General features: G+C 41.8%; 1 protein-coding gene across 5 annotated transcripts in view; it reads right to left on the bottom strand.

Annotated features, from left to right (window-relative positions):
* Nucleotides 1-237: 237 nt before the first annotated feature.
* The window catches only part of LOC117247306 (liprin-alpha-3-like), a 38,927-nt gene continuing 12,356 nt past the window's right edge, over nt 238-26,808 (bottom strand). The window contains exons 3-32 of one of the 5 annotated variants that reach the window (XM_033611743.2): nt 23,796-23,897; nt 23,144-23,308; nt 21,456-21,530; nt 21,285-21,344; nt 20,948-21,076; nt 18,323-18,415; nt 17,841-17,893; nt 15,909-16,002; nt 15,613-15,747; nt 14,837-14,920; nt 13,772-13,903; nt 13,594-13,656; nt 13,237-13,316; nt 12,669-12,855; nt 12,389-12,579; nt 12,012-12,255; nt 11,768-11,904; nt 11,512-11,660; nt 11,266-11,362; nt 10,892-10,973; nt 9,537-9,737; nt 9,390-9,452; nt 8,957-8,983; nt 6,701-6,876; nt 6,445-6,542; nt 4,875-5,050; nt 4,632-4,700; nt 3,967-4,129; nt 1,522-1,584; nt 238-1,392 (exon numbers count right to left, since the gene is read on the bottom strand). In XM_033611743.2, the coding sequence (XP_033467634.1) occupies nt 1,538-1,584; nt 3,967-4,129; nt 4,632-4,700; nt 4,875-5,050; nt 6,445-6,542; nt 6,701-6,876; nt 8,957-8,983; nt 9,390-9,452; nt 9,537-9,737; nt 10,892-10,973; nt 11,266-11,362; nt 11,512-11,660; nt 11,768-11,904; nt 12,012-12,255; nt 12,389-12,579; nt 12,669-12,855; nt 13,237-13,316; nt 13,594-13,656; nt 13,772-13,903; nt 14,837-14,920; nt 15,613-15,747; nt 15,909-16,002; nt 17,841-17,893; nt 18,323-18,415; nt 20,948-21,076; nt 21,285-21,344; nt 21,456-21,530; nt 23,144-23,308; nt 23,796-23,897 (3,372 nt within the window). In that variant the 3' untranslated portion in view covers nt 238-1,392; nt 1,522-1,537. The remainder of the gene's footprint in view (nt 1,393-1,521; nt 1,585-3,966; nt 4,130-4,631; nt 4,701-4,874; nt 5,051-6,444; nt 6,543-6,700; nt 6,877-8,956; nt 8,984-9,389; nt 9,453-9,536; nt 9,738-10,891; nt 10,974-11,265; nt 11,363-11,511; nt 11,661-11,767; nt 11,905-12,011; nt 12,256-12,388; nt 12,580-12,668; nt 12,856-13,236; nt 13,317-13,593; nt 13,657-13,771; nt 13,904-14,836; nt 14,921-15,612; nt 15,748-15,908; nt 16,003-17,840; nt 17,894-18,322; nt 18,416-20,947; nt 21,077-21,284; nt 21,345-21,455; nt 21,531-23,143; nt 23,309-23,795; nt 23,898-26,808) is intronic. The other 4 variants (XM_033611744.2, XM_033611745.2, XM_078163149.1 and 1 more) reach the window with 4 other exon arrangements.

Here is a 26,808-nt window from a genome sequence, read left to right as displayed (position 1 = left end):
TCCTCAGGGCCTCAACGGCCTTTTTTGCTTGGGGTCCCCCAGAATCTAGGATCACCACTATGAGGAATCTAAAAACACTTACCAAAAATGCATGTGTTTGGGACTTACTGAGCATATGACCGGATAAACGAGACTAAGATTATACTCCAAGAGTTGTTAGACGCTGTTTTTTTCTCTGTTTTGGAATCCTTTGTTGGGGGTGGGGGTGGGGAGTTGCAAATAACTCCTTCAGCAGCATTTTACAGGTATGTTTTTTAATTACAGCTTTTACAATCATTATCATTATTATCATATTATATTCAATTATCATCACTACTCTCCAATAATATGAATTTAAATCATAACACAATTTTTTTTTCTCAAAATGTACACATACAAGTAGCATATCTTAAATGTCCATAATTTAAAACATATTTCCTTTTTCAACCTAAAATGAAATTACAGTCAGTCTTAAAACTAAGTATGAAATGAACGTACAGTTTAATACACACACATACGTACTGTACATACATACATACAATAGCAGTTATCATAAAAAATGATAAAAATAAAATACACACATTTTACAAAGTCCTGACCCAAGCTTCCACATCATTAGATGATTGATATCATGACGTTCACTCTAAAATGGTTGATTTTGGCATGCATATTAACACAAATGCTTAACTCTTCTTTTTTTTAAAAAAATCCCCCACTTTGAACAGGATTTTTGTCGTAAAGCACTTTGCTAATTGTCTCATTGTCCGTCCTATTCACATTTGTGCATCTCATGTCTGTTATGGCTTAAGAACATACATTTAATTCCCCCCTGCGTACACCCATATTCTCCCTTTCAACCTACCTCTCCCCAAACTCTACTGTGTTGTGATGTTAACTAGCCAGAGTATGTTCTACTATCAGTCTAAATCAAAGTAAGATCACCTGAAAGGATGTGTGACGGGGTTCTCTTTCTCGTGATCCGAACAAGGAATGCAGTTTCCAATTTTTAAAAACTATAAATTCATTGTGTCAATATTTGCCATCTCACACTCAAAAAACAGAGGATGTATTCACAATAGGCGATGGTCACTTTCTACAGGCCACTTTCTACAGAATCAAACAGCATCATGCCACAACTATGGATCAAGATGGGGTGAGAGATAGAGAGAGCGAGAGAGTGAGAGATAGAAAGAGAGATAGAGAGAGTAACAGATGGATAAACAGACATTCACTCCTTGTTTTTTTTTTTCATCTTTTCAGAAAGCATTCACTCAGTGTCTTTGATTCTTCGAGATGTCTCGCTCGAAAGTTGTTGGTCATCTTCTAGTGTCCATTTTTGATTTTGATCCTTAGGTTTTTTTTCCTCAAAAATGTGTTTTTTTTATTCCCTTGGGTTAGGATGGAGGTGGGGCTCTACAAAATGAAAAAAAGAAAAGACAAAAACTGTGAGAGCTCCTGCTGAGATGAGATCTTTGATTTGGTGTTCACACAAGCTATTTTTAGCTGTAAAAAACAATCGTGAGCGAGGATGCTTTTTCTCACCTGGTGTGCTTATCTTTTAGCAGGAATATGTTCTCACGGACCCCGACTCTCCTCTCGGACCTACTGACAGAGAAGGGGAAGTAATCAGTAAACAAAACTCATTCTGAAGCTATGAGAAAAACTACGGAAGAGCACCAGGGCCAAGCATAAGGGAAAAACTGAGAGGAGGAAGATTATATCCATTGATGAATTTAAGGGCATCATAAAGAATGTGGTGATAGAAACAAACAATAAATCAAACAACTAGCGCTGGCCCAAATGGCTGCCTTTGCAAAATGCCTTCTGTAGATGAATTGTTGATATTGAGTGCTACTTCAGAACCAGTTTTAGTAACCAGGAAATTCTCTTTTCTCTTTAAATACATAGTAATAACAATTAGGACTTTCAAGAGATTGCTTGGAAAACTGCATCTGTTCAGAAAGAAAAAACAACATAAACTTGGAAGAGGTGGCTCCATTTGCGCAATTTGAAATAGCTGATAATCAACAGATGCAGGGCTATCTATGGTTACACCTGTGTGCAATACAAAGAGGAAATGCTCTATCACAAGACATGATTTGATGGATCGATGGAGCTGATTTTATTCCTGACATTTTGACATTATTCTCAAAATTAAATTTCAACTTTATTCTTGTCTTGATTCCCAAAAAATAAAATAAAATAAAATAAAATAAAATCATCCTGCTCTGATTTATTTTGTCTTATGTCTGGCACTATGACTTAAAAGTTCATCTTAAAACAAAATAAAAAAGAATCTTACTTTCCCATTTTTCCACTGATGCCTTTCCTTAATACTTGTAGTACACATACACTCCTAAATCAGTGCAGTAGTTCAAACTGGAACACGCAAAACAAACACTCAATTCAAAAAAAGCCACTAAAACATTTAAAAGTTGAATCAAAATGAATAAACTGTGGTTTGGATTAATCCAAAAGGCTTCTTTAGCTCAAACTGCTTGGGGGAATAGTGGGTTTTGCTTCTGAAAGGCCACATTGTGCTTCCTGTGGAAATCATTTTCACAACTTTGTATAAAAAAGCAGCTTGTTTGTAGGGAAAACAAATAACTGTTTTATTCTACTACTGCAGAATTACCATTGATTTGCACACTAGACGGTGACTGGGTCAGGGGTCGTCAATCTTTTCTATCAAAAGAGCCATTTTTGGCCAAAATACCAAAATAATTATAAAAAAATTACCTATTGATTTACACATTATTTCTTAAAGCCACAGGGAGCTACTGTAGAGAGGTGCAAGCAGCTGTTTATAGTTCCAAAATCACCATCACCAATTCCACCAGAATTGACAGTAATTTTAACATGTATAGCGCCAGCATATTTTCATGTCTAACTGGGTGAATAAAGGTTTATTTCAACCAAATCAGAGTTTGTGATTGTTGAAACAGTAGAAGGATGAACCAAGACAGCTTTTGTGAGCTCAATTTTGTTTCTATCGTCTTTCGATGAAGTGAGTTTTACAACAACCCGGTTTCACCCAAAAGTCGTCAAAATCTGGTGCTTGGGCAGTGACTTGCCGTGTCAGACACTGACAAAAAAAGCCGTCCCTTTTTTTTTCCCGGAATGATATGTGGCCATACACCATTACAGTTTAATGTCGCTCGACGACGTCAGATAGAAACACGACGGGACAAGAACTTCAGTTAAGGCGACAAAAGTCTGACTAGGGCGGGATAGAGGTGTGGTGGATGGGTCCAACAAACACCAACCTTTGCCCAGGGGAGTGGTGTCAGATTATAAAGCCAAACCCTGTTCTTTTTTCTTAACCTAACCATTTATTGTTGTTGCCTAAACCCAACCACATGTGTTAGTTGTTGAAGGAAAAACAACGTCAATTCGCATCATTGTACCGACGTAATGTGTTTATTTTGAAAGAGTCTGTATGCAAATGGTAAATCTCCTGTGAAAACGGAAGTGTATTTTGAAAGAAGACAATGCATGTAACAGGCAGAACTTGACACGCCATCCAAAAATCTCAACAACCAACGCACCAAGGGTTCACATCGTATTTGGACATGGAAGGTACATGACCAAACGTCAATATGTGACGAGGTCAGAGTGAGAATGTGTTGGCAAAAGAGCTGCATGTGGCTCGGGAGCTGCAGGTTGCCTATCCCTGGTCTGGTCTAAAATATTGCATGGTCTCTTGTGTTGCCTTGCAGAAAATTGTTTCCCCAGTTTTTTTTGTTTGTTTGTTTTGCTCTTTTTTTCTCTTATTTTATTTCAATGACTATCATTGTCACTATTTACAGTTATGTGAAGTGTAAATAAACAAGTTATATCAGGCTAAAGTAACATTAAGGTGCATGCAGTGTCTATTGCTGTGTTTCTGCGTAATACATTTTTAATTTAGGTATGTATGACTAAGTTAGTTAGGAAGAAACCACTATACATTGACCGTTTCACACCCATTCAGCCGCATCTCCTCACCTTCACTCTGGACTTTTCTCAGGGTGACGGAGGGGGTCGAGATGGCGGAGGCACGGAAGTTGGCAGGTAACGTTTCTGAGGAGTCGGAGGTCACGCCGCGGAGGTCCTTCTCTCGGAACATCTTCCTCCATGATGGTGACCGTGTAAATGTTTTCGTGCCGTCCTGCAGAGACAGCGGAATAACACCAGTGATTAAAAATAACAGCAATCACAGTGGAGGATATCTATTTCAGGGTCTTATTCATTATGCATTAGTGGGGTTTAACAAAGTAGTATTTGACAAAGCAGGTTTTGTTGTGACAATATATCACAGTCGCACAGTTTTTAGTCTTACAAGCTGTAACTAAGCAATTAGCAGTGGTGTAAACACAGCTGAACCGCTTTGGCATGCCAACCATTTGCAGCAGTGGCACATGCGCTGATGCCATAAAGCCTCTCTTTATAAGGAAGAGAGATATTTCAGTCTGCTATTTTACCACTGAAAGGAAATTACCCTGTCATGACACGTATTTAACAAAGGGCAAAAATTAAAAAGTTTGGATCAAAGGCCCCGTTGTCAAGTAAAATAATCGTAGCCAGGGTGGTTACAATCAACACACACTCCCGCCTCCTGGCAGGAGTGATTATCTTGATTGATTTTCTACTGACACTCCGCTTTGTCGCACCTCATCTGGCCTCCTCTCTGTTCCCATGGAGATGAGAGCATTGTACTCCTTCTCTAGGAGCTGCCTCGCCTGCAGAAGATAGACAAACAGAGTTTAAAGATCATAATTAAGATAATTCAAGAGTTAAAGATTAGGATTATCTTGGCATGAGGCAAACAGAAGGTGTGGCAATGAGAATTTCTGTTGTGAGATAAGCGCTCTGTGTCTACAACTTGACAATGAAGGTGGTGTACTGTGGAGTACCTGTGTGTTCTGATTGGGTATCTGGAGGAGGAGGGCCAAGTCGGTGTAGTCGAAGGTGTCATCTAGCGCCAGGAGGGCCCCGTGCACCCCGCTTTCTAATAGGTTGTCTGCAAACTCTTTGAGACCGATAGACTGCACCCAACACATCACTCGTTCATTGGACCACACCATTACATCTGTGGGGGAGGACACGAAAAGGCAGTTATCACCAGTTCAATAGACTTACTGCTCTGATGTCGTGACTGAAGGGAAGATTTGGTTATTAAAGGGTACCTTTGGTCTTTTTTTAAACCTGGATCCTATTTTCCTGTGTTGTGTGTCTAAGTGACTAAAGGAGACAACTATTTTTGACACTGATCCAGTATTGGGAGAGACCGCTGCAGACGGCAGCAGCAAAACAATGAAAGTGCCTGTTTTTGGCACTGACATGTTCAGATTATTATCTTAAGTGTCTGAAAGGATCCCTACAGAGAATTAGCCCCAAAATCGTCAATGTCAAACCCATCAGACTCCCAGTAATTTTATGATTCAAACAACACATTCTCACCCCGACTTTGTCACATATGGACGTTTGGTCATGGACGTTCCATGTCCAGAAAAGTCGTGCAAGGTACCCAGGGTGTGTTGGTTGTTGACGTTCTGGGACACTGTGTTAAGTTATGCCTGTTACATGCATTGTCTTCTTTCAAAATTCACTTTCATTTTCCCAGGAAATTTACCGTTTAAATACAGTATCTTTCAAAATAAATGCACTACACCGGTACAACACCGCATATTGACTTTTTTTCCCTACAACAACAAACACACATGGTCAGGTTTTGGACAAAATAACAGGGTTTGACTTTAGAATCTTACGGGACAAGAACACCACTCTCTCAGGTGAAAGTCTGTGTTTGTTGGACCCATCCACCACACCTCCCACCCGCCTCACTCGGACTTTCGCTGCCTTATTTTCGTTCTTGTCCCGCTGAGTTTCCCCCTGACACCGTCCGGGGCAATTGAACCATAACAGCTACAAGCCACATATCATGCCGGCAATTAAGGACAGGTTTTTTCATCGGAGCAAGTCACTGCCCAAGTGCCAGATTTCAACGACTTCGGAGTGAGACTAGGTTGTCGTAAAACACACTTAATTGAAGGACATCAGAAACAAAATTTGATTTGATTGAAATAAACCTTTAATTCACCCAGTTAGATATGAATATATTCTGTCTCTATACAAGTAGAGTCTGGTGGAATTGGTGACTGCCATTTGGGAACTGTAAACAAAAAGGATCTTACTCTTTAACAAAAAGGCCATTGGTATCTTTTCCATAATGTTGTCAGACACTTAGAACAACAATCTGAGCCTGTCACTGGCAAAACCAATCATGAATCAATCGACAGTGCAAACATGCCCTGAGTAATTACATTGCAGCCTATTTTGCCACTGTCCACCGCAGTGGTTTTGCCCAATACTGGATCGAATTCAAAACTGTTGTTCCCATTTATGATTCAGACATCAAAACATGTGAAAATTGGGTCCACGTTGAAAAATACCGAGCTTACCCTTTAACCACAGTGGCCTCACCTTGATTCTGGTGTTGACTCTCATCCCTCCTCCTCTCCAGCTCCTTCCTGTCATAGTTCAAGCGCTTCAAGCACATGATCCCATAGTGAAGACTCACCCTGTAAGTGAGAAGCACACATTGATCTAATTTTAATCAAAGCTGACAGGTATATATATATATATATGTATATATGTACTCAAGAAATTGGTGCAAAGAAGAAGTAGAGAAATGATGTGTAAAAATATTCAATATAACCCAAGAATCTTTCTTTCAGACCTGTGGAAACTGTCTACCATCTTCAGCTGGCCCCTCAGTTCTTTCTTGGTGAGGTGATCAAGCATACGGGCGTCCACCAGTGACTCCATGAAGTAGGAGCGATACTGGGGCAGACCCAGGCTGGGCAGCCATTCGTTTCCCACCCACTCGTGGTTCATGTCCCCATAGGCCAGGATCTGGAGGATGGAGGGGAGGTGTGTGTGAGTAGAGCCGAGTAGTCCTTTAGTCCACAGCTGTCTCTCCTGCCCATTACTTCCCATACACCACTGTGCTGTATGTATCATGCAATCGCTCAAAGCTACAATGGGTAACTTTTATAAAAATAACTTTCTTCATATTTGCTGAAACTGTCTCTATATTCACATGCACGAAATGAGACAGATAATCTGTGGAAAAAAATCATACTCCTCTGCCTCCTCTATTGCGGCACCTCTTATAGGCTATGCTGCATGTGAACGAGAACAACCAATCAGAGCTGAGGAGTCTCTAAAGCAGCTGTCAATCATGTCAGTCACAGCCCATAAACTGCGGTCAAAGTGTCAAACTAGGCAGCGCTAATCAAATACAAATCAATAAACCATTACAGCATTGTCTATGTCTTGTTTCAGTTGTTTCAGAAACATATTTTAGTGTACTGTTTAGCTGTAAAATGAGAAAGTTTGTGACCTGGCCACCATGTTGGATACAGTTATTAGGAGTACTGAGCACCACCTACCGGCTAGACCAACATTCTCATTTTACAGCTTAACAGTACACTAAAATATATTTCTGAATATATTTTAGGTGAGAAATAGGCTGTGCCGTACCAGCATCTTGATTCACATTCGATCAGCACTGCAGAGTTTGATAGTTTGACTGCAGATCAAAGTGACTGATATGACTGACAGCTGCATTAGAGACTCCTCAGCTCTGATTGGTTGCTGCTAACCATGCCTCAGGCTGATCCCAATGAATGCCATTAGAGGCAGTAGGAAGAGGAGGAGGAACGTGATTTTTTTCACAGACTTGGCGAGTTTGTGTTTCTCACTTTGCATGTGGGTTTCCACTACCTTGATTCCCATCATGTTGAGCTGATTTTTTATTTTTGTTTTTGCTTACAATGCATTGAGCCTCAAATTAATTGCCTTGTACTGGTTTCAGCTGTGCCGCTAAAATCTTGGTTAAGTAGCCAGTTTTCATGGAATTTGCAATTCCCCATGTCGTCCAGAGTATTGTGACAGCTAGCTACTGTAGCAGACAGTGGATCCTCTGCTCTGATCTCTCATCTCGGTAAACAAAATGTAAGTTCGGGCGAGAAACATTTGGTAAATTACATATACAAAAAAAAAAATAGATGTTACCAATTAAGTTTACGTTTATTTACTTTATTAATCCCCCTGAGGGGAAATTCAATGTTGCTTGTCAATTACACACAGGTCCGAAAGACACAAACATGCACAAACAGGACCTATACATGCACAAAGTGGAGAGATCTCAGAGTGAGGGGGCTGCCCTTGGTGAGGTGCCCCGAGCGGTTGGGGGGGTTCAGTGCCTTGCTCAAGGGCACCTCGGCAGTGCCCAGGAGGTGAACTGGCACCTGTCCAGCCACCAGTCCATGCTCCATATTTTGGTCCAGACGGGGACTTGAATAGGCGACCCTCCGGTTTCCAACTCAAGTCCCTATGGACTGAGCTTATTTCAAGATTTTACAATGCAACATCAAAAAAGGGAAGAAAGGGATTCATAAAATCCCACTTTCCAAGTCTTTCCATGACTTTAAAAGATTGAAGACATTTTAAAACCAATTAAGACCTTATTTTTAGATTAATTAATGCAAGGACTTTAAAGGCTTTGTATGGAAGGAAGGCAGGAACCCTGTATTAGAAAGTGGGGCTGTTAGATTGAAAGGTTTATTTTATTTTCCATTTAGGACTTTTTGAGCACACTGTCACTGTTGAGGATAAGTCTTATAATTTAAATTTTGTCCAGAACCCTTCTGGTTTTTATTACAGCACAATAATACACATGGGGAACACTGGAGTTCACACGAGTTGCCAGTTTGCATCAGGGTAAGGGAATCATAAGTTATGTAAGCCTACTAGCTCACAGATCCCATTTCGGGGTGTGCTTGGCATTGAATGTGTTGATTACACATTATGTTTGTGGTTAAAAATGATTAAGTCTTCATATATCTCCCCAAAGTGTCTTCCTGAGTAATAAATCTGTTTTCCTCTTGACCTAACACCAGACTTGTTCATACAGCTGTCAGGAACTCACCTGGTCCCAGCTGAACTCCTTCTGCTCCTTGGGATTCGGGCAGAGTAGAAATGGAAGAAAAAAGGGACAGAGAGTTGCAAAGAGAAGGAAAGATCACCAGGTGGGGAGTGTGTTTGTGTGTGTGTGTTATGGTGAATCAGAGTCAGGGCAGAATGGAGAAGAAGAGAGGGAAGGCAGAGGGGAGGAAAAGTTTTGTTAGTGAGTGAGAATTAGTCGGAAAAACACTACATCAAAACAGACTTTGAGGGAATAGTAAGGGGAAGGTGTAGCCAAACATGCCTAATCAGAGACAAAGAAAAAGAAAGCAGCTTATTAATGTGAGACCTTTGGTTATTTTACTAAACACTTAGAGGCCAAAATATAACCAATTAATTATATAACATATCTAATATATTCAGTTCTCGTGATTTGATACAAAATGTAATATCCTTACTGGCTTGGTGGCAGCAGTTAGAGACTCCATCTCAGCATGTGTCATCCAAATATTACTGGTCGACTGTAATGACAGTGAACAATGCAACATCAGCCTTCTTCCTTGACTTGTGATTTACATGCTGATGCTTTTTTTACTGAGCCTTACAGAGCGAGTGCTTGCAGGTGCAGACGGACTAGTGAGGGAGACCATTTCCTGGATGGCCAGGCGGAGTTTGAGCCTGTGTAGAGGGTTGCTGATGCCGATCTCCCTCTGGATCTCTGTGTCCGACAGGTTAGCCATGATGGCGCCGCTTTTCACGTTGGCACGACATGCTGCCACATACCATGCTGGCATCCCTACCCACAGCTAGGTGCACAGAAAGAAGACAAGACAAAAAATGGTGAGTCAAAGAAACAATGTTTAAGGCTGGGGTAGGCAGTTTTATGTTTGCTTCATTGGGCCAAATTCCAAAGTGGTTTGAGAGAACACCAGACTTCTGCATCTCCTTTTGGCTCTGTTTTAAGGTTTTAGAAAATCTGGGCTGTGATGGGAGACTTTGGCCAATCACAGGTCATTTTAGAGAGAGGCAGTTCCTATTAGCTGTTCTACAAATTCAGCTGAGCATGCATGTCCCTTCAGATGGTGAATGCCTGAGTCAATGGCGGAGAATCCTGCAGAGAAAGTTAAAAGTCCGGCATTGGCAACAACTGCCTACACTGCAAATCAATCCAGAGAAGAAGACGGACTTCCTAAAAAAAAAAAGTCTTAAAGAGAGTCCGACAATAAACAAAACACGTGTCAATACTGGCAAAGTGTTTCAGAGAAAATGTTGCCCTCTGTTAAGCTAAAGGGTCACGGATTCAGCTTCAAGTTCTCGTGTATGTAGCTAACTCTAGCGAGAGCCTCAAATCACAGTGCGTCCTCCACCTCACTCCCCGCCGCTGCAGACCACACAGCAGCTCCGGACACAGACCCCCAATTAGCAGCCGTAGCAACACAAATCCAACTAGCACAAACCTCGGGTCAGCCCAGACTCCCAGCTGGATCAGCAAACTTTCTGCTGCTGTTCCACAGGTAAGGCCACCAGCCTGGGGTAACACCTGGCTCTGGGGGTTTGAGCTGGCCGAATTCGAGCTGTTACAGCTGCTTTCCAAAGGTCTATGCTCTGAGCTGCTGTAGAAGAAGTCCACAGTGGCGAAAAAGTGAGGCCGAGGGACTGTGGAGTGGCTAATTCTTGTCTTATTTGTGGTCTGATGAACAGAGACAGAAAGGGGTACAGTTGCCTGTGGTCATCTGGTGGGAGGGGCTTAGCACAGAGAGGGAGGAGCTGCAGCAGGAGTATGCATTTTCAAATTCTGCCATTTCCAGATTTCTGCCTACCCTTGCTTTAAGTGTCACTTCTGTATTTGTTGCATACGGACCATGTAGCTCTACCTATTACTAAATCGAACCCCAACCCCTTAGACATACCCTTGTAAAGTCTTGTACATGTATATTTTCTCATTGGTGTAATGACGTACCTCAAGCCACGTAACAACAGTCGGGCCATCCCACGAGGCGAAGGGCAGACCTTGACGACAGGCTTCCTCTAACAGGTCGTGCCTGGCAGGGAGAGTGGAAAACAGACGTTTGGCAAAGATACATTTCTTCATATCTCACTTTACCACTGTCTCCTTTATAAATAGAAAATCACATTGAACTTGTTGTGTTAAATACCACATATGCACCTTACAGCACCACAAGGGAATGTATTTTTTAAATGACTGGCACTGGGGGGATCAGAGCCTTAGGCCAGGTCCAGTTAGTGTCATGCTCTACCCAACAGCATCAACACAGGAAGGTCCAGAGATCTGTGAATAACATGAGAAGCGTGTGGAAAGATGACTAATCTCACTTCTTTTTGCTACGGCGGTCTTTCTCCACTGTTCCGGTCCCAAGTTTCGCCAGGCCTAACGGGTCAGCTGAGCCCAGGTCATCAGAGGGTGTGGAGGCTAGAAAGGTCAAAAGTAATAATGACTTTATGTGTAAGAATTGTTTATTAGCATCAGTGTTGATGATTCTCTAACTGTAAATGTATATCTTTGTCAGCTGAACAACAAAATTCTGCTTGGACTGAGTAGTTTCCAATCTGTTCACAGACCCAGTGAGGCAGATTCGCGCCCAGGTGCACCGATCCTCCCCTTTTCCTTTTTGCCAAAGAGGCGACCGATGGACGACTTGATGCTCTTCTTTTTGCTAGCCTTGTGGAGGGAGTCCTGACTCGCAGTGGTGGAACCATCAGCAGAGAGACTGGAAGGACAGGGTAAGGAAAAACAGGAAGTGAAATCAACACAGATATCTGAGGGCTGGTTTGTTGGCCAAATAAACTGTTTATGAGTAAACACTCTTGAGAGTACCTGCGAAATTCGCGGAGGTCATCGAGGCCTGCTCCTGGGTGAGTGTGTGTCATTCGGTCCAGTCGTAGGGCTCGCGGAACAGCAGGGCTGGAGTCAATGAGGGCAAGTGCTCTGCATTCTTCACCCTCTTTGCTATTCTGCAGGGTGGAAAGAGTTGGGTCAATTTACATGAGGGCTCTCACCTAAGTTATGCTTACTGAGGCACATTTGTGGCCGATACTGTATGACAGCTTTCACACACTACCTGTCTGTCAGTCTCCCTGGCAGGGGAATGTGGCAAGCGTGGGGTGGAATGTCCAGAACTGGGCGGTGAGGGAGACGCCAACGTGGAGGAGGTGATGGAGGGAGTCATGTATCCCCTCCCGACGCTGTCCCGTCCTCCCAGCGAGGAGGGTGGAAGAGGTGGGGCATCAAGGGCCACGCTGCTAACTCGGCTCTCAATCTCTTCTGCCCTCAGCTCTGTGCTCTCCTTCTCCTCCTGAATCAGCCTGAGAGGAGAAGAGCTGAGGCGTTACCATCTTTAAACTCATTGAATATAAGCCAAAATATCACTTGCTCAAATGGCTGTAGTATCTCAAACTAGTCTCGTAAAGTCAAAACTCTAATGGACATAAAACTCACTTAATCTCCTTGTTGATGGCCTCCAGTTGCTCCTGTAGCATGATGGCCAAAGTCTGTACATCTGTCTGTCCGCTGGGAGACAGCAGCTCCGATCCGAACAGAGTCTCCCTGTCGTCCTCGTCGTCAGAGCAGCCTCCTTCCCCACCCTCATACCCAGGACCCAGCATAGATCCACTGTCCCACTCTCCATACTGGGAAGGGAAGAATGCAGGAAATTATCATCCTCATAACAAATTATATCAACATCAATATCATCATCACCTCAGTGTGAGATCAACACCTTGTTACTGTCGTCTCTAGGACCCCCCCACCGGCCGCGGTGCGTCCGCCTGACCACCACCCCACTGGAGGAGTTGCCATAGCCGGACGGGAGCGAGCCTCCACCCTGGGGGTACCGCAGCTCCGAGGCGCTCCCTGGAAGAGATCTTCGAAAAAGGGTGGATGGAAGTGAGCTCACGCTGCCCGCCCTACGGTGAGATCCAGAATTCATTTGTTATATTAGTGCTTGAAGACGACAATGTTTCCATTTCCTGGGTGTAAAATCATGACATCATCACACAGACAGCTTTTCCTGGGAATAAGAAAAGGCATTAAAAAAGCTGTGTCCATATAAATAACCCATATATATGTCATTTGCATATCTGTTAGCCAGAAAAACAGCCTCTAGGTACACTATAAATAATCACTTTTAAAAATAGATTTTAGTGGACGACTAAATGAGAGTAAACAAAAATCTGCTTAGAAAGGGCTGTGTACATATAGTATCCCTTGGGAGACTTATTTGGGCATTTAGAAAATGTAGGACATATTGTATAAATAAATTCCCGTAAAGGTTCGTTGTGGCTAACCTGGAATAAGAAGAGCCTGGCCTGCCTCTCAGCTGATCCAGCTCCAGTTGGATTCGCTCCAGCTCAGCAAGGAGCTGTTCCTAAAGCACAGAGGAAACAAGACTTTAACTTGCTTTTGTTCCAAGGCAACAGTATTTGTTAAACATCACGTCTCTTGTTTGCAGGGGAAAGCGTCACTGTCGAAAACTGGGAAATTTTGGATGATTAAGAATTAAAGGTCAACATCCTGAGCAATGATGAGAATGCTCAGCGAAGACATTGCTGTTGAAATTTGGATGAAAGATAAAAAAAAAATGCCTTAGTCTGTCACACACAGAACATGAGAATAAAAATGAGAACATATGATTAAGTGAATACCTTATTAGCTAGAAGATCATCCTGGATTTTCTTCATATTGGACAGCTCCTCTGACAGAGCGTTCTAGCACAGCAAAAGAATGAATAGACACTTTTTTACCCACTTCATTTTAAACACATTTTCTTATTTTCCTTAACATCACAGAACATTCGGCACCACTAGTTAGTCTTCTCGTTACCTTCTCCTCCAGTGCTGCCATCCTCTCTTTGAGGTGGAGCTGCAGTCTCTCATTAGACTCAGACAGAAGCTTGTCCACTGTGTCTGAGAGCCGTTTGTTGTGTTCGTCATTCATCTTCTCCCTCTGCCTCGCCTAAAATGAAACGGCCATATGAGAGGTGCTCAAATAAAAATAAGTGGACAGCAATCTCTAATTTTGCTTAGAGGGACACTTTGCAGATTTTCAACCAGCTTTGTATCGTAACGATGTGGGCAGTATGTGTAAATGAACTGTGGTAGACTTCCCTCCATCTTACCAGAGCCCGGGAAAAATCCTTTGGATCATGCCTTTTGAGTCACCCGGTGGATTTTTGTTAACTCTTTGTCAGTTTCTTAAGCTATAGATTGTATTTCCTCATTTTCATATGCCCACCACCATGGACACAAAGAGTATAGAAAGTGGATTGGGGGAGAGACCTGCCCCTCTCTTTTCTCCTTTCTCTAAGGGCCGTTTCATAGTCGACGCAAAGACATGCAGACGCGAACGCATTGGGAGGCATCGACACACATTGGCCGCCATGATGCGTGCTTGCGTCTCAAAATGTGTTGTCCATTTTTTTGATATGCTAAGTGTGTAATACCCCCTGTCGCTCGCGCAACAGGGGGTAGCAGAGTCACCGGTACATTCCGGCTAGTCGTACTAGGTAGTTGGAATATACCCGTGACTCCGCTACCCCCTATTGCACGAGCGATGTATTGCATTTCAAGTGTCGCCCGTGTCGCTTGCGTTCAATATGTTGACTATGAAAGGAAGTGCGTTGCTTGCGCTGCTTGCGTTGCTTGCTCGTGTTGCGTGTGACGACTATGAAACAGCCCTTAAACTCACTCCAAACTCTAATACGAAGCAGCGCTAGTCAGATATGAACCAATATTCTGTTACTGCATTGTCTATTTCTCACCACCAGAGGCAAAAGTATTTGCATCTTTCCACTGCATAGACAGCCCAGTTTTTTTAAAAGACCATCTTTCCAGCAGTGAAAAACTTCTTTACTGTGGAAAATATAGCCAAGCAGGAAAAAGGTTTTACCCTCTGCAGCTCTTGGTTCTTCTCCTCCAGCTGAGCTTCCATTTGCCGTAGTCGCTCCTCAAAGTTTCCATGGCGCTCCTCTGCCTAAATCAGAAGAAACACAATTTACAGATGCTTCTACATGCCTGGTTGTGATGCATGAGTTGCAAAAAAAATATATCCAAATAAAAGCTGAGGGATTTTTGTTTTAAAGTAGCATGATTATCTGATTATTTATAGCTGAGCATCTGACTACCTATGCTCCAAGTCGTGACCTGAGATCCTCAAGCCTACCCTCACTAGTCGTCCCTTGATTGAGGTTGGTAACTAAAGGCGACCGGGCTTTTTCCATCAAGGCCTTGAATCCTGGGGAGATTAGGCTGGCTAGTACATTACACGTTTTTAAATCATTGCTGAAAACTTATTTTTAGGAAAGCTTTCATTTGTAACGCCTGATTTATACTTTGGTGTTTAATATCCTTTTGTTCTATTTTTGCCTCTGTACACACTGTTTTTCTTAGCTCTTAATCTTTTTTTTTTTAATACTGTTTTGTTGTCCTTTTTTCATGCACTTTGTGAAGCACTTTGTAACCTTGTTTAGATAAGTGCTACAAATAAAATTATTAATATTATTATATTATATCATCAACTGGTAGAGGCTATGACAGCACATATGCAGTGTTAAAGTGAATGCATAATAAAGCCCAGCGTCTAAATCTAACTATCAGCACTGAACCAGAGTGGCAGGTTGTCTGGTCAGGTAGGCGCAGTACGTGATTACCCCTGACTCAAAGTACCTTGTTGAGAGCAGCAACCCTTTGGGCAAGCTGGGCCTCGATCTCAGGCAGTGTCTCTGCCCTCTGTAGAGTCTGCTGCAGCTTCTGCTTGGCTTCATCCAGACGTTCCTGCAGCTGTCTGTTCTTCTCTTCACTCTGGACACACACACCAAAACACGTGTTGGAGATCAGTTAAGATATGAGTTTTGCATCTATGGCACTTGCATACTGGATACATTTCAAGATTTTTAACTCTATCACACATGACTATTTTTTCATTGCTGCAGATATACTTTGTTATTTGAGCCATTCCTCACCTGTCTGTGCAGTGATTCCTTGCTGGCCAGCTCATTTTCCAGCTTGTCTTTGATATCGTGGAGAGAAGTCGCCTCCCTCTGGGCGCTGAGGTACCTGCATTCAACACCAAGCCACCAACAAATTATTAGATCCAACCAACATAACATGATCCATGTGATTATACACAAGGATGTAAAAAGAGGTGTGAACACGTCTGATGTTATTACTGCTAAGGAGAAGAAGTTGTCTCTTGTTACAAATATCTCAGACTTTGGCTTGATGACTCCCTTTCATTTAAACCTCAGGTTGATAATCTTCTTATAAAGCTGAGACTTAAATAAGGGTTTTATTTAGGAAACAAGTCCCGTTACTCCTTTGAGGCTGGAAGAATACTAGTCTCTGCTACATTTCTACCGGTTGTGGATTACGGTGATGTGTTGTGCATGGATGCAACTGCACATTGCTTGCACATGTTAGATACTGCATATCATTGTACACAACTGTAAAGCCCTCACTCATCACTGTATGCTCTTTTTCATCTTTGATCTTTTGTAGGCTCAGACGTCGGTATTTGTTCATTTATATTTATCATAGTCAGGCTGGGTAAAGTCCCATCATACATGTGCACTCTGATAAACAGAGATCTGACTGTAGTTATAGCCTGAGATCTTAAGTTTTTATCTTGTTGTCTTGTTCTCCTAGTATGCGAAATATGCTCTGCTCCCTTTACTCAAGATAGTTTTCAAAAATATTTTAAACTTAGGGAAGTGGTCTCTCTGCCTGGTTTTAAAGCGCTCATAGGTACAAAGGCGAATGTATCGGTTGGTATTTGTCATTGTGCATCGGTATTTTAATATCCATTCATTCATTCACTTATTTTCCGTAACCTATTATTCTATTAGGGGTCACGGGGGAGCTGGAGCCTATCCCGGCTGACACTGGGCGAGAGGCGGGGTACACCCTGGACAGGTCGCCAGACTATCACAGGGCTGAAACATAAAGAAAGACAACCATTCACGCTCACATTCACACCAACGGGCAATTTAGAGTCACCAATTAATCTGCATGTCTTTGGACTGTGGGAGGAAGCTGGAGTAGCCGCAGAGAACCCACACTGACAAAGGGAGAACATGCAAACTCCATACAGGGTTCCACACCCTGGAATCAAACCAGAGACCCTCTTGCTGTGAGGCGACAATGCTAACCACTGCACAACCGTATCGCCAGTATTTTAATATTTTGAAACTTTAATTTGTTCTTGATGTTGTGAGGAAGCCTACAGACGCTACTTAGGGCTGAAAAGTCACTCAAGTACTCTGTATTTTCAGGTTAAAAAAACTAATTAAGCTGTTTTATTTTCAGTTAATTCTCCTTAAAAGGCGCTAGAAAGGATAATCAGTCAAAGATAATGGAGTTTAGATGGAGCTCTTTGTATTAAAGATGGAAGGAAAATATCATTTATTGATTTTAGAGGTTCATTGTTGACATTGGAGATGGCTGGAATTTTTTTTTTTTAGGGGAAACTTGTAAGGGAAAAGTACCTTTGGGCCATTATATTTTGCACCAGAAAATGTGATTAAAACTGCTAACTTTTTACCTCAGTTCAAATGTTTGAAGTATTTTGAACCTTAAACACTAACATTGTCTATTTGATTGTAGGAGAAGGGCATCCAGTTATGTTCAAGCCTTCAACCAAACTGTGTGCTTTTCGCTCACAGCTGCGTTCTTAATAAGAATGTGATGCAAATGTCATTATGTAAAACAACCTTAGACTGTATAAATAGGTGTCAGGACATCTTTGCAACACATTTCCAGCCAACAGGTGAAACATATGGTCCTTCTGCTATGTTCATTACAGCTGATGTATGAAATTCTAGCTCCAAAGGGACAAAAAAAAGGTGCGAATCCTCACTAAAACTAAGAATAGCTCCCTCAAACACAGAGAACATTACCTGCGTTCTAGTGTTGTAATCCTTTCCTCCATGTCCTCCCTTTGGCAAAGGGCCTAGAGAAAGCAAAAATGTATCATGAAACAAGAATGGTGTGCAGTGCCGGCTTTCACCGTGTACGTGAGATAACAGTTCTTAGTATATACTTGTGTGATAACTAATGGATACCTAGCAGAGCAGAGCTATTGAGAAATTGTGAATGTGCTGATGGCCTGCGTCAATGGTGCAATTTAATTCTGTAGGCATCTATTTAAAATTTCCCCTGCGTTTATTTTAGACCTCCATATCTACAGTAGCACCAATAAGCAAAATATCCACCTAATAACTGCTAAATTTATCTCAATTTCCCTCTTATTACCCTCCAAAAGAATGCATATTAGTATTTCTCCAACATATGCCCATTGTGTTCAAATATACACCCAGAGCCCCGGGAATCGAGGGAGCTCAGGGTCTTGGCCGGGAAGAGACAGATTGGCCCTACAGACCTCTTTCACTTCCCTTTGGAGCTTCTGATTGGCCTCCTCCGACTTCGTCACCTCCCTCCTGGCGGCCGCAAGCTGTTCCTCTATTTCCCCAACCTGACGTGACACCACAAAGGGACACAAGATGACATAGATTGGACCTATGTGAGTCAGTGTTAACTGCCACAGCGCCGAGTGTAAAGAGACACGACAAGTGATTCATTACTAATGTCTGTCTGGTCAGTGTAAGACTCCTTGAAAGCGTCACTGACATAAGTGTAACATGCTGAGAGTCTGACGCATCTCACACGCAGTAGAAATGTTCCTCAGCTCAGTTTTCTCATAAAATCCTCTAACAAGGCAGTAAAACATTGTGTAAGTTATTTACACTAACCTAAATAGTTTCTGCCTATTACACAAGACTTTTTCAAACATTGCTACACACACTGCGTCTATGAATAAATTCAAATGGCGTCATATTGCACACTATAGTAGAATTATGGCTATTTGATGCTGGTGCAATAGTCTAACTGGCCACAAGAGGGAATAGAGAGCACAGTACTGTACATAGATCCCCTCCTTTTGGGGATATACTCTTGGAAATACTTGTGTCATAGCTTGCTTGGAGCATACTAAAAGAATTTATTACAAAATCCAGTGTTCATTATATAAACTAAATTAATGGAATATATGCACATTACTAATGAGCACATACACTTTTATTTCTATACTAGTGAAGTCCCTGATTGACTATAGTCCTCAGTGATAAAGAAACCCTGACCTTAAAGGGATAGTTTGGATTTTTTGATGTGGTGTTGTATGAGTTACTTATCCAAAGTCAGTGTATTACCTACAGTAAATGGCGGTTGGCATGCCCTAGAGTTTGTAGAAGCCTGCAGGTGTACTGCCATGGAAGCTAAACAATGTTCTGCTGTGGAAGGGGCCAGCATATTTTAGCCATCTACAAAAATGCCCACCCAAGAAAAATCAATATTGGTGTAAGTGTATGCTATATTTAGAATATTTTCACTGCTTTACTTTGCCATTGGACAGCCTTTTCAGTAAAGGAACTAAACTGGAAGTAAAACTGGTCTATGCTCTCCTCAAAGCCAGACTCAATTGACAAAAACAGTAATTATACCTCTCTGAACATGGAGTTGCTGGTCTACCGCTGCCTCAGTGATTTAGTTTGTTTGTGTTATTGTGTGACTTTGGTGCTTTAAAGCGTCATTTTAGATTCACCATAACAAAAACAAACTAAACAATCAAGGCAGCAGTACACCAGCAACTCTGGTGTTCAGCAAGGTTAAATTACTGTTTTTGTCAATGGAGTCTGGTGGCTTTGAGGAGCACATAGATGTAAACAGCTTCAGTTCCCCATCAGAAAGGGTTGTTTGATGACAAGGTAAAGCAGTAAAAAAATTTAAATAAAGCATACACTTACACAGATATTGATTTTTTTTAGGTAGCTAAAATACATTTTCCAAATTGGTGGCATGCTGACTGCCATCTACTGTAGGTGATACACTGACTATGGATAAGTACCTCATACAGCTCCACTTCAAAAAAATCTGAACGATATTAAAAATAATACTTTGACATTTTGATAAATGCAATTCTTTGCTTTCTTGACGAGACTTACATGAGAAGATAAATATCTCTCTCACGTCCACTGTTCAACCGTTCCTTTAAGAGACAGCTCTTACTTCACCTCTAATCTTAAAGCGAACCTGGTAGCTATCTCAACCTTAAAATAGCAATTTGTAATTTTTTGCATTTTCTCACCACAGCAAACATGATGGTTTACACCGAGTACATTTGTGAAGCTGTTTTGCTGTACCTCAGTGTTCTTGGTATAAAGTTGTCATCAAACTAACATGATTAAAAACAGCATTTATGGAAGTGATAAGGTTAAAGCCCTGTCAATATACAAATACTGCAAACAATTTCTCAACTGCAAAGCATGAGAAATCCAGAGTAAACCAGAGTAAATGCACTATTGTTAGTGTTTCATTACACTCCACATTCGGATATAATAACTATGTATTAACTGAAACATTTCAGCTTAGATTTCACATTTGAAAAAACACTGTAACACTGACATATCCCTCTGAAGAAGTGAAGATGCCCCTGCTTTACACAAATGTCATATCAATCTTCACAATGACAGATATACAGAAACATCAACGTGTCCTCACACAGCAGTTCATATGGTATCATCGAAATTACTGCCCAACGAATAGCTTTGATACATTGGTTCTTCACCTAAAGTTACGCACTAAACATAAAGTTACGTAGGTTAGGTTTAGGTAAGTAAAGCTGCGAAGATATGGTTTATGAAAAGAAACATGGGTCGGCTTTGTCACAGTACGCACTTAACATTAAGTTACGTAGGTTAGGTTTAGGAAAAGAACGCTATAGAATGCAGGTTAGCTTTAGGACAGACTCACTGGTCTCCTGGGTTAAAGTCCTTTGTCTGTTTGATCCATCCACCATGCCAAACCACCTCCCTACATGGACTTTTGCTCTTTATACTATATCCATCTTTATTCCCATCAGCACATGGGTTACATACAAATTCTGGTGCATAACTTTTTGTCGGCATGCGTACAAAGAGTGCGTGAAAACAGCCTAGAATCATATACTCACCTGTCGGCACATGAGGGCCAGCCTCTCCCTCAGCTGGGAGAGTTCAGCTCTCTGCCTCTCTATCTCTCCTTCTCGCTGTCTCTCCAGCTCGCTATCCTCCAGACCAGTGGAAGGACCATTGGGTAGTCGCTGGAATGATGACAATAAATGAGAGTGATGATGAAAAATAAGCAGTTAGAATCAGTCAAGGTTATGGCAAAAATAAATGACTTGTGGATGAGGTAAAAATCACACTGACACACCATGGTACCCATACATCTACTTTTCTACTGACTCTCTGGACGCTAACACATACACAAAAACAACTGGAACCAACATGCATAAAACCCTCCCTTACATCTTTCCCGCCGTCCACCCCTTGTTGACGTCTTTTAATTTGGTCTCTTAAAGAGATTACCTGGAAAAGGGGAGACAAAATAGGCAAAGACACGATACAAATGAATGTTATTTCTTCAAATAAAGCAAACGCATCCTTGAGAAACCGAAAATCAGTCGCACTGGGCTTTACCTCTTGAGAAGATGCGGCAAGTTGGTCCTCTAACATGGACACCCTCTCAAGGGCCACACGCAGTCTCTCTCGCACCTGTGTGGTAGAACAATGATTGACCATCATGGCGTTTACAGATCATAATTAGATATGCAGTTACCCATCTACATCTTCTTGACCTCCCTGATAAATTACAAGGTGACAGAGCCAATCAAACACTTCATAGGAGACCATAACACTGTGTGCATGAGGTATTTCTGTGCCCTACACTGCCACACAGTTGATCCCACACCAGCATTTCTGTTACGATCACCCTGACGATGAGGCTGGTAGAATTTAATCACGGGTGTCTGTGTTCTTCTAGGAATTTTTTAAAGTGCCTACATCTTCAGTAAGAATGAACAATAATTTATTGAGTAACTCCTACTTGCAGCTAACCCTTTAGAGCAGCACTTGATCTATATGAATGCTCAGAGCAGCAATAGCAAGGATTTAGCCTTTAGGAGAAAGCAACAACGGCATCTTGTGAGCTAAAATTATCCTAAAAATTCTAAAAATGTCATATCACTGTCACTTACTGTCACAACCTACATTCAATCCAAAACATGTGCAAAAAAAGTGCATGTCCAAGTCTGCACTGCAGCCATCTAAGATCCTAAAGGTAGCGGTGGATTAAGTACTGCACTATACTATATACATACCATGGTCTAAAAATACTCATTACAAGTGAAAGTCCCAACATAAAAAAGTTACTTGAGTAAAAAGAACATAAATATTATCTGCAAAATGTTCTTTAAAGTTTAAGTACTCATCATGCAAAATGGCGTCTTTTACTCACAAGTGTTTCTATGTGACATTTTAATGTTGTAGTTTTTCAGTGTGGAGTCAGTTTAAGATACTCCATAAACTGCTGGATAGATTTGTACTATAGAACTGCATCAGCCAAATGTACATTCTGGGAATCGATAAAAGTGTATCTTATCAATATCAGCATATCATTGCTAGTAACAAGTTTAAAATATATGTATTGGAGTAAAAAGTACACTATTTTACTCTAAAATTAATGGAGTGTAAGTATAAAGTAGCATTAAGTCAGTGACGTGAGCAAAGTAGGCTACAAGTATGTTGAAACTGTAGTATTTGAGTAGGCTAAATAAACAAATGCAGGTTCTATCAATGCTAATGGCCTATGCTAACAGGCTACGAACTTAAGAGATGTTTCGAGCTTTCTTAAATTTAAGAGTATTTCTAAGTTAAAAGACATTTAATAATGGCTTTTATTATTTAATCTGCAGTGACAGTTTTTGGCCACTTGGGGGCAGCAGAAACAACAAAAGACACATAACACAATATTGAAATAAGGTATCACCTTTTAAGCTAACATAGCTAATATGTTAGCAAACAGCCTGTTCACACATCTAGCAAATGCAGAGCAACATTAGTATTAAGTCAAAATTGTGTTTCTGGTCACCTGATGAATCTAAGTCCAGTACTAACTCTATTGGCTCTATTTTGGTCTCTACCAACTCCAGAGGGAAATATCTGGTGTTTTTACTGTTGAATGCTTCACTTTGTTCACCAGCTTGCAGCTAAGAAAGGGTTTATGACCACATGCGACCCCTTTCGCATACAAGTAGTCATAACATTTATTGATAGTAACCACTTTGCAGGCCCAGATCTACAATGCAAAACACTACAGTTTGACGCACCTTCTCATCCAGAGCCTTGTGGTGCTCAAACAGAGACTTGAGGGCCTTGAGGACTTCCACCTCACTGGAGACCCCCGCCGGGGACTGGGCTTGTCTTTTCACCACCGTCATCCTCAGACTGCGCTCATGGCGAGACACCAGACACTCCAGGTGTTCCAGCAACAACTACAGGAGTGAATGGATTGAGGGGGCAGGAGACAGGAAGGTGGCAGGAGAATGCATGAGGTGAACAGAGAGAGGTAAGAGAGAGAGTTTGAAGGACGGGGACACATAGGATGAGGAGGGAAAGAGAATAAGAGGCAGAAACAGAGAGAGTGAGGTGAGAAAAGGGAGAGAGACAGGGAAGGCTCAAGAAGATACAGAAGAGTGAAGGGTTTTAAGAAGTGACAATGAGATGAAATTGGGTGAAGAGAAGAGCACCGGGTAGCAGAAAGGGACAAGGAGTGAGTGGGAGAGATAAGGAAAGTAGATATGGACACAAAAAGGAGTCACAAAGAGAAAATGTGGAGGAGAAAGAGGAAGACAAGGAGGAAAAAAAACCAACCCAGAAGCAAATGAAACAGTGTCACACCCACACAACCACAATGGGTGAGGAAGATAACACAGAGGCTGTTACAGTGCTAATAAGCAAAATGGCCGCTAAACATCTTACACGTGTGTTGTTTCTCTCCGCCTTGAGCTCGGCAATCTCCTCCTCCCTCTCCAGAAGCTGCTCCCGGCAAACGTTCAGCTCTTTAGTCAACACAGCAAACTCCTGTGGAACACACAAGCTGCGTTCAGGGGCAAGGAAAACAAACTGTTTAAATGTATGGTTTTAATGGTTCAACGAAAGTGCTCTCTCTGCTCAGCCGCTCGAGCTGCGACGAGAGTTTAAAGGGACAAATAATAATTCAGGCCAGATAAATCTAGTGACTCTGAAAATTAAATGGAGTTGGCTGCGCTCAGCACATACAAATGAACACATTGCACTAAAAATATACATGATGGAAGCCCTCCAGAAACACACTGTGTGGAACACCTGAGACCAGGAACGCAGGGAGACATACATGTTGTAAACCTACATAACAATCATGTAAATCACTGACACAGTTTCCACCACCACTCTCTCTTGCTCGTCCTCCTCTGTGAACTCGCATTCATGGATGGATTACATCACACTGTTACACAATGGCTCTGCACTGGAATGCACAAGAGAGACCCCCAAAAACACAGCATCGATATGCCATTCACAACACCACTGGGAATACATTTGCAACTCCTGCATAACGCTTGGTGCAAACAGGAGAGCGTGTCTTACATGATTTTCTTAAAGAAAACACGGTCAGTGATTTCTTTATGTCTCCATAAAACACCATCAAAGCCTTCATCTTAGAGGCAATTGCTGTTTACGAGAATGACAATGACATGCAGTCAGGATTACCTGCTTTATGATTCAAAAACAGTTGACAGTAGACACATGAAATTGGTTTGTGTTTGCGTGGAGGAGGGAAGAGAGACAGAGCCAGAGAGAGATCTATACAGATGGTGACGCAGTGGGTCCATTGGCTCTTGGCCTTATGGGATTGTTTCTTGTTTGGATAGGGGTCAGCTTCTCAGTTGGCTTCCCTTGTCCCCTTATTGTTTCGTTTTTTATTCATCTCACTCTATCTCTATTAGGCCTCCATTCATTTAAATGAATTTGCAGCACTGCTCTGTGATGTACAAGGAAACAGAGTTGTATAAAGGGGAAATATCAATTTGAAATGCTTTTGACTGGAGTGTTGGCGACAAATTAATAAAAGCTTTGTACAAAATATCACAAAAACTTTTACATTTAAATGCAATTCAGCAATATAGCCCTTTAAAGTGGAAATAGCAATGTAATGGCTATACGAGTGGTTCCAAACCGGCGGGTTGCGGTCCAAAACTGGGTTGTGGGCCCATTCTGAACGGGCCGCAAATGACCAGCACAGAGCTTTTATTTTGAAGTGCTGTTTTCTGCTGTGGAGTGAGTGACTAACGGACAGCTACTTAACAGAGATGGCAAACTAGCTCAACAATGTGGCCAAAAGCAAGTATGACGCTGAATGTATTTAACTGTAGGACCTTGAAGTGATGACTCAGGACAAAACTGGACCCTGTGGCTGGACCAGTTGGGAACCAGAATAATGTCACATTTAGATTGGTTCCCTGTAAGCCATGTTTTCACTATGCAATTCTGTTTTCCCACTGGATACGATCACCTGAGAAAAAGAAGACTCGATTTACGGTAAAAAGAAAGTTCGTCAACCAACGCGCAACCAAAAGAGGAAGTGCATAGCGTTTTGGTTTTCCCCAGGAGCTTTTGGTACCACAGAGTATTAATGTAAGTTCTTTGCAGTCACTATCCCTAGTGGAATTGGCTAATGGTGGAACAACCATTAGCCATTTCGGCCCAACATTCGCCAAAAATCTGGCAGTGTAAAAGGGGCTAAAGTAACTGTAGGTAGTTGCTAGGCTCCGAGGAAAACGGCAGGGTTGCAGCAATCAACACTGGTCATGGTCTCACAATATTTTTTTTCGAAGGTCTCGGTCTCGTCTTTGTCTCAGACAAAGAGGACTCAGGATTTTATTTCAAAACCAGTCAAGGCCAAAACTGTGGGGATATCACTTAACTGCCTGTGCAAAAAAGGAACGTTGAATAAAGAAGTTAATATCATCTCCTTAGTGTTTGTATTGTTTGTTCATTGTAAACAAAGAAAAATCCCCACACATAAAATTCACCTCTGCAATGCCTTTTGATTATTTTATCAAGTAACATCTCATGGCACACTTATTCATACAGACATACAGTCAGGTCCATAATTATTTGGACAATGATACAGTTGTCGTCATTTTGGCTCTGTACACCACCACAATGGGTTTTAAATGAAACACTGAATACCTGCTTAAAGTGCAGACTCTCAGCTTTCATTTAAGGCTTTTTTCAAAAATGTAGTATGAACCGTGTAGGAATTACAACCATTTCTTCACACAGTCCCCCGACTTTAAGGGCTCATAAGTATTTGGACAAACTAACATAATCATCAATTAAACAGTCAGTTTTAATACTTGGTTGCAAATCCTTTACAGTCAATGACTGCCTCAAGTGTTGGACACATAGGCATCATCAGATGCTGGGTTTCTTCCCTGGTGATGCTCTGCCAGCCCTTTACTGCAGCCGTCTGCACTTCCTGCTTGTGTTTTGGGTGTTTTGCCCTCAGTTTTGGCTTCAGCAAGAGAAACGCATGCTCAGTTGGATTCAGGTCAGATGATATGACTTGGCCGTTGCAGAACATTCCACTTCTTTGCCTTAAAAATGTCTTTGGTTGCTTTTGCAATATGCTTCAGGTCAATGTCCAACTGCACTGTGAAGCATTGTCCAATGAGTTTTGAAGCATTTGGTTGAATCTGAGCAGATAATGGTGCCCCAAACACTTTAGCTTTCATCCTGCTGCTCTTGTCAGCAGTCACATCATCAATAAATACAAGAGAACCAGTTCCACTGGCAGCCATACATGGCCATGACATAACAGTACCTCCACCGTGCTTCACTGATGAGGTGGTGTGCTTTGGATCATGAGCAGTTCCTTCCCTTCTTCCTTCTCTTGTCTTCCCATCATTCTGGTAGTTGATCTTTGTTTTATCTGTCCATAGTATGCTGTTCC

This window comes from Epinephelus lanceolatus, chromosome 21 (genome assembly GCF_041903045.1).
Source record: "Epinephelus lanceolatus isolate andai-2023 chromosome 21, ASM4190304v1, whole genome shotgun sequence".
NCBI classification, from domain to species: domain Eukaryota; kingdom Metazoa; phylum Chordata; class Actinopteri; order Perciformes; family Serranidae; genus Epinephelus; species Epinephelus lanceolatus.
The sequence above is the reverse complement of the archived record's forward strand: the minus strand, read 5'-3'. Positions and strand labels throughout refer to the sequence as shown.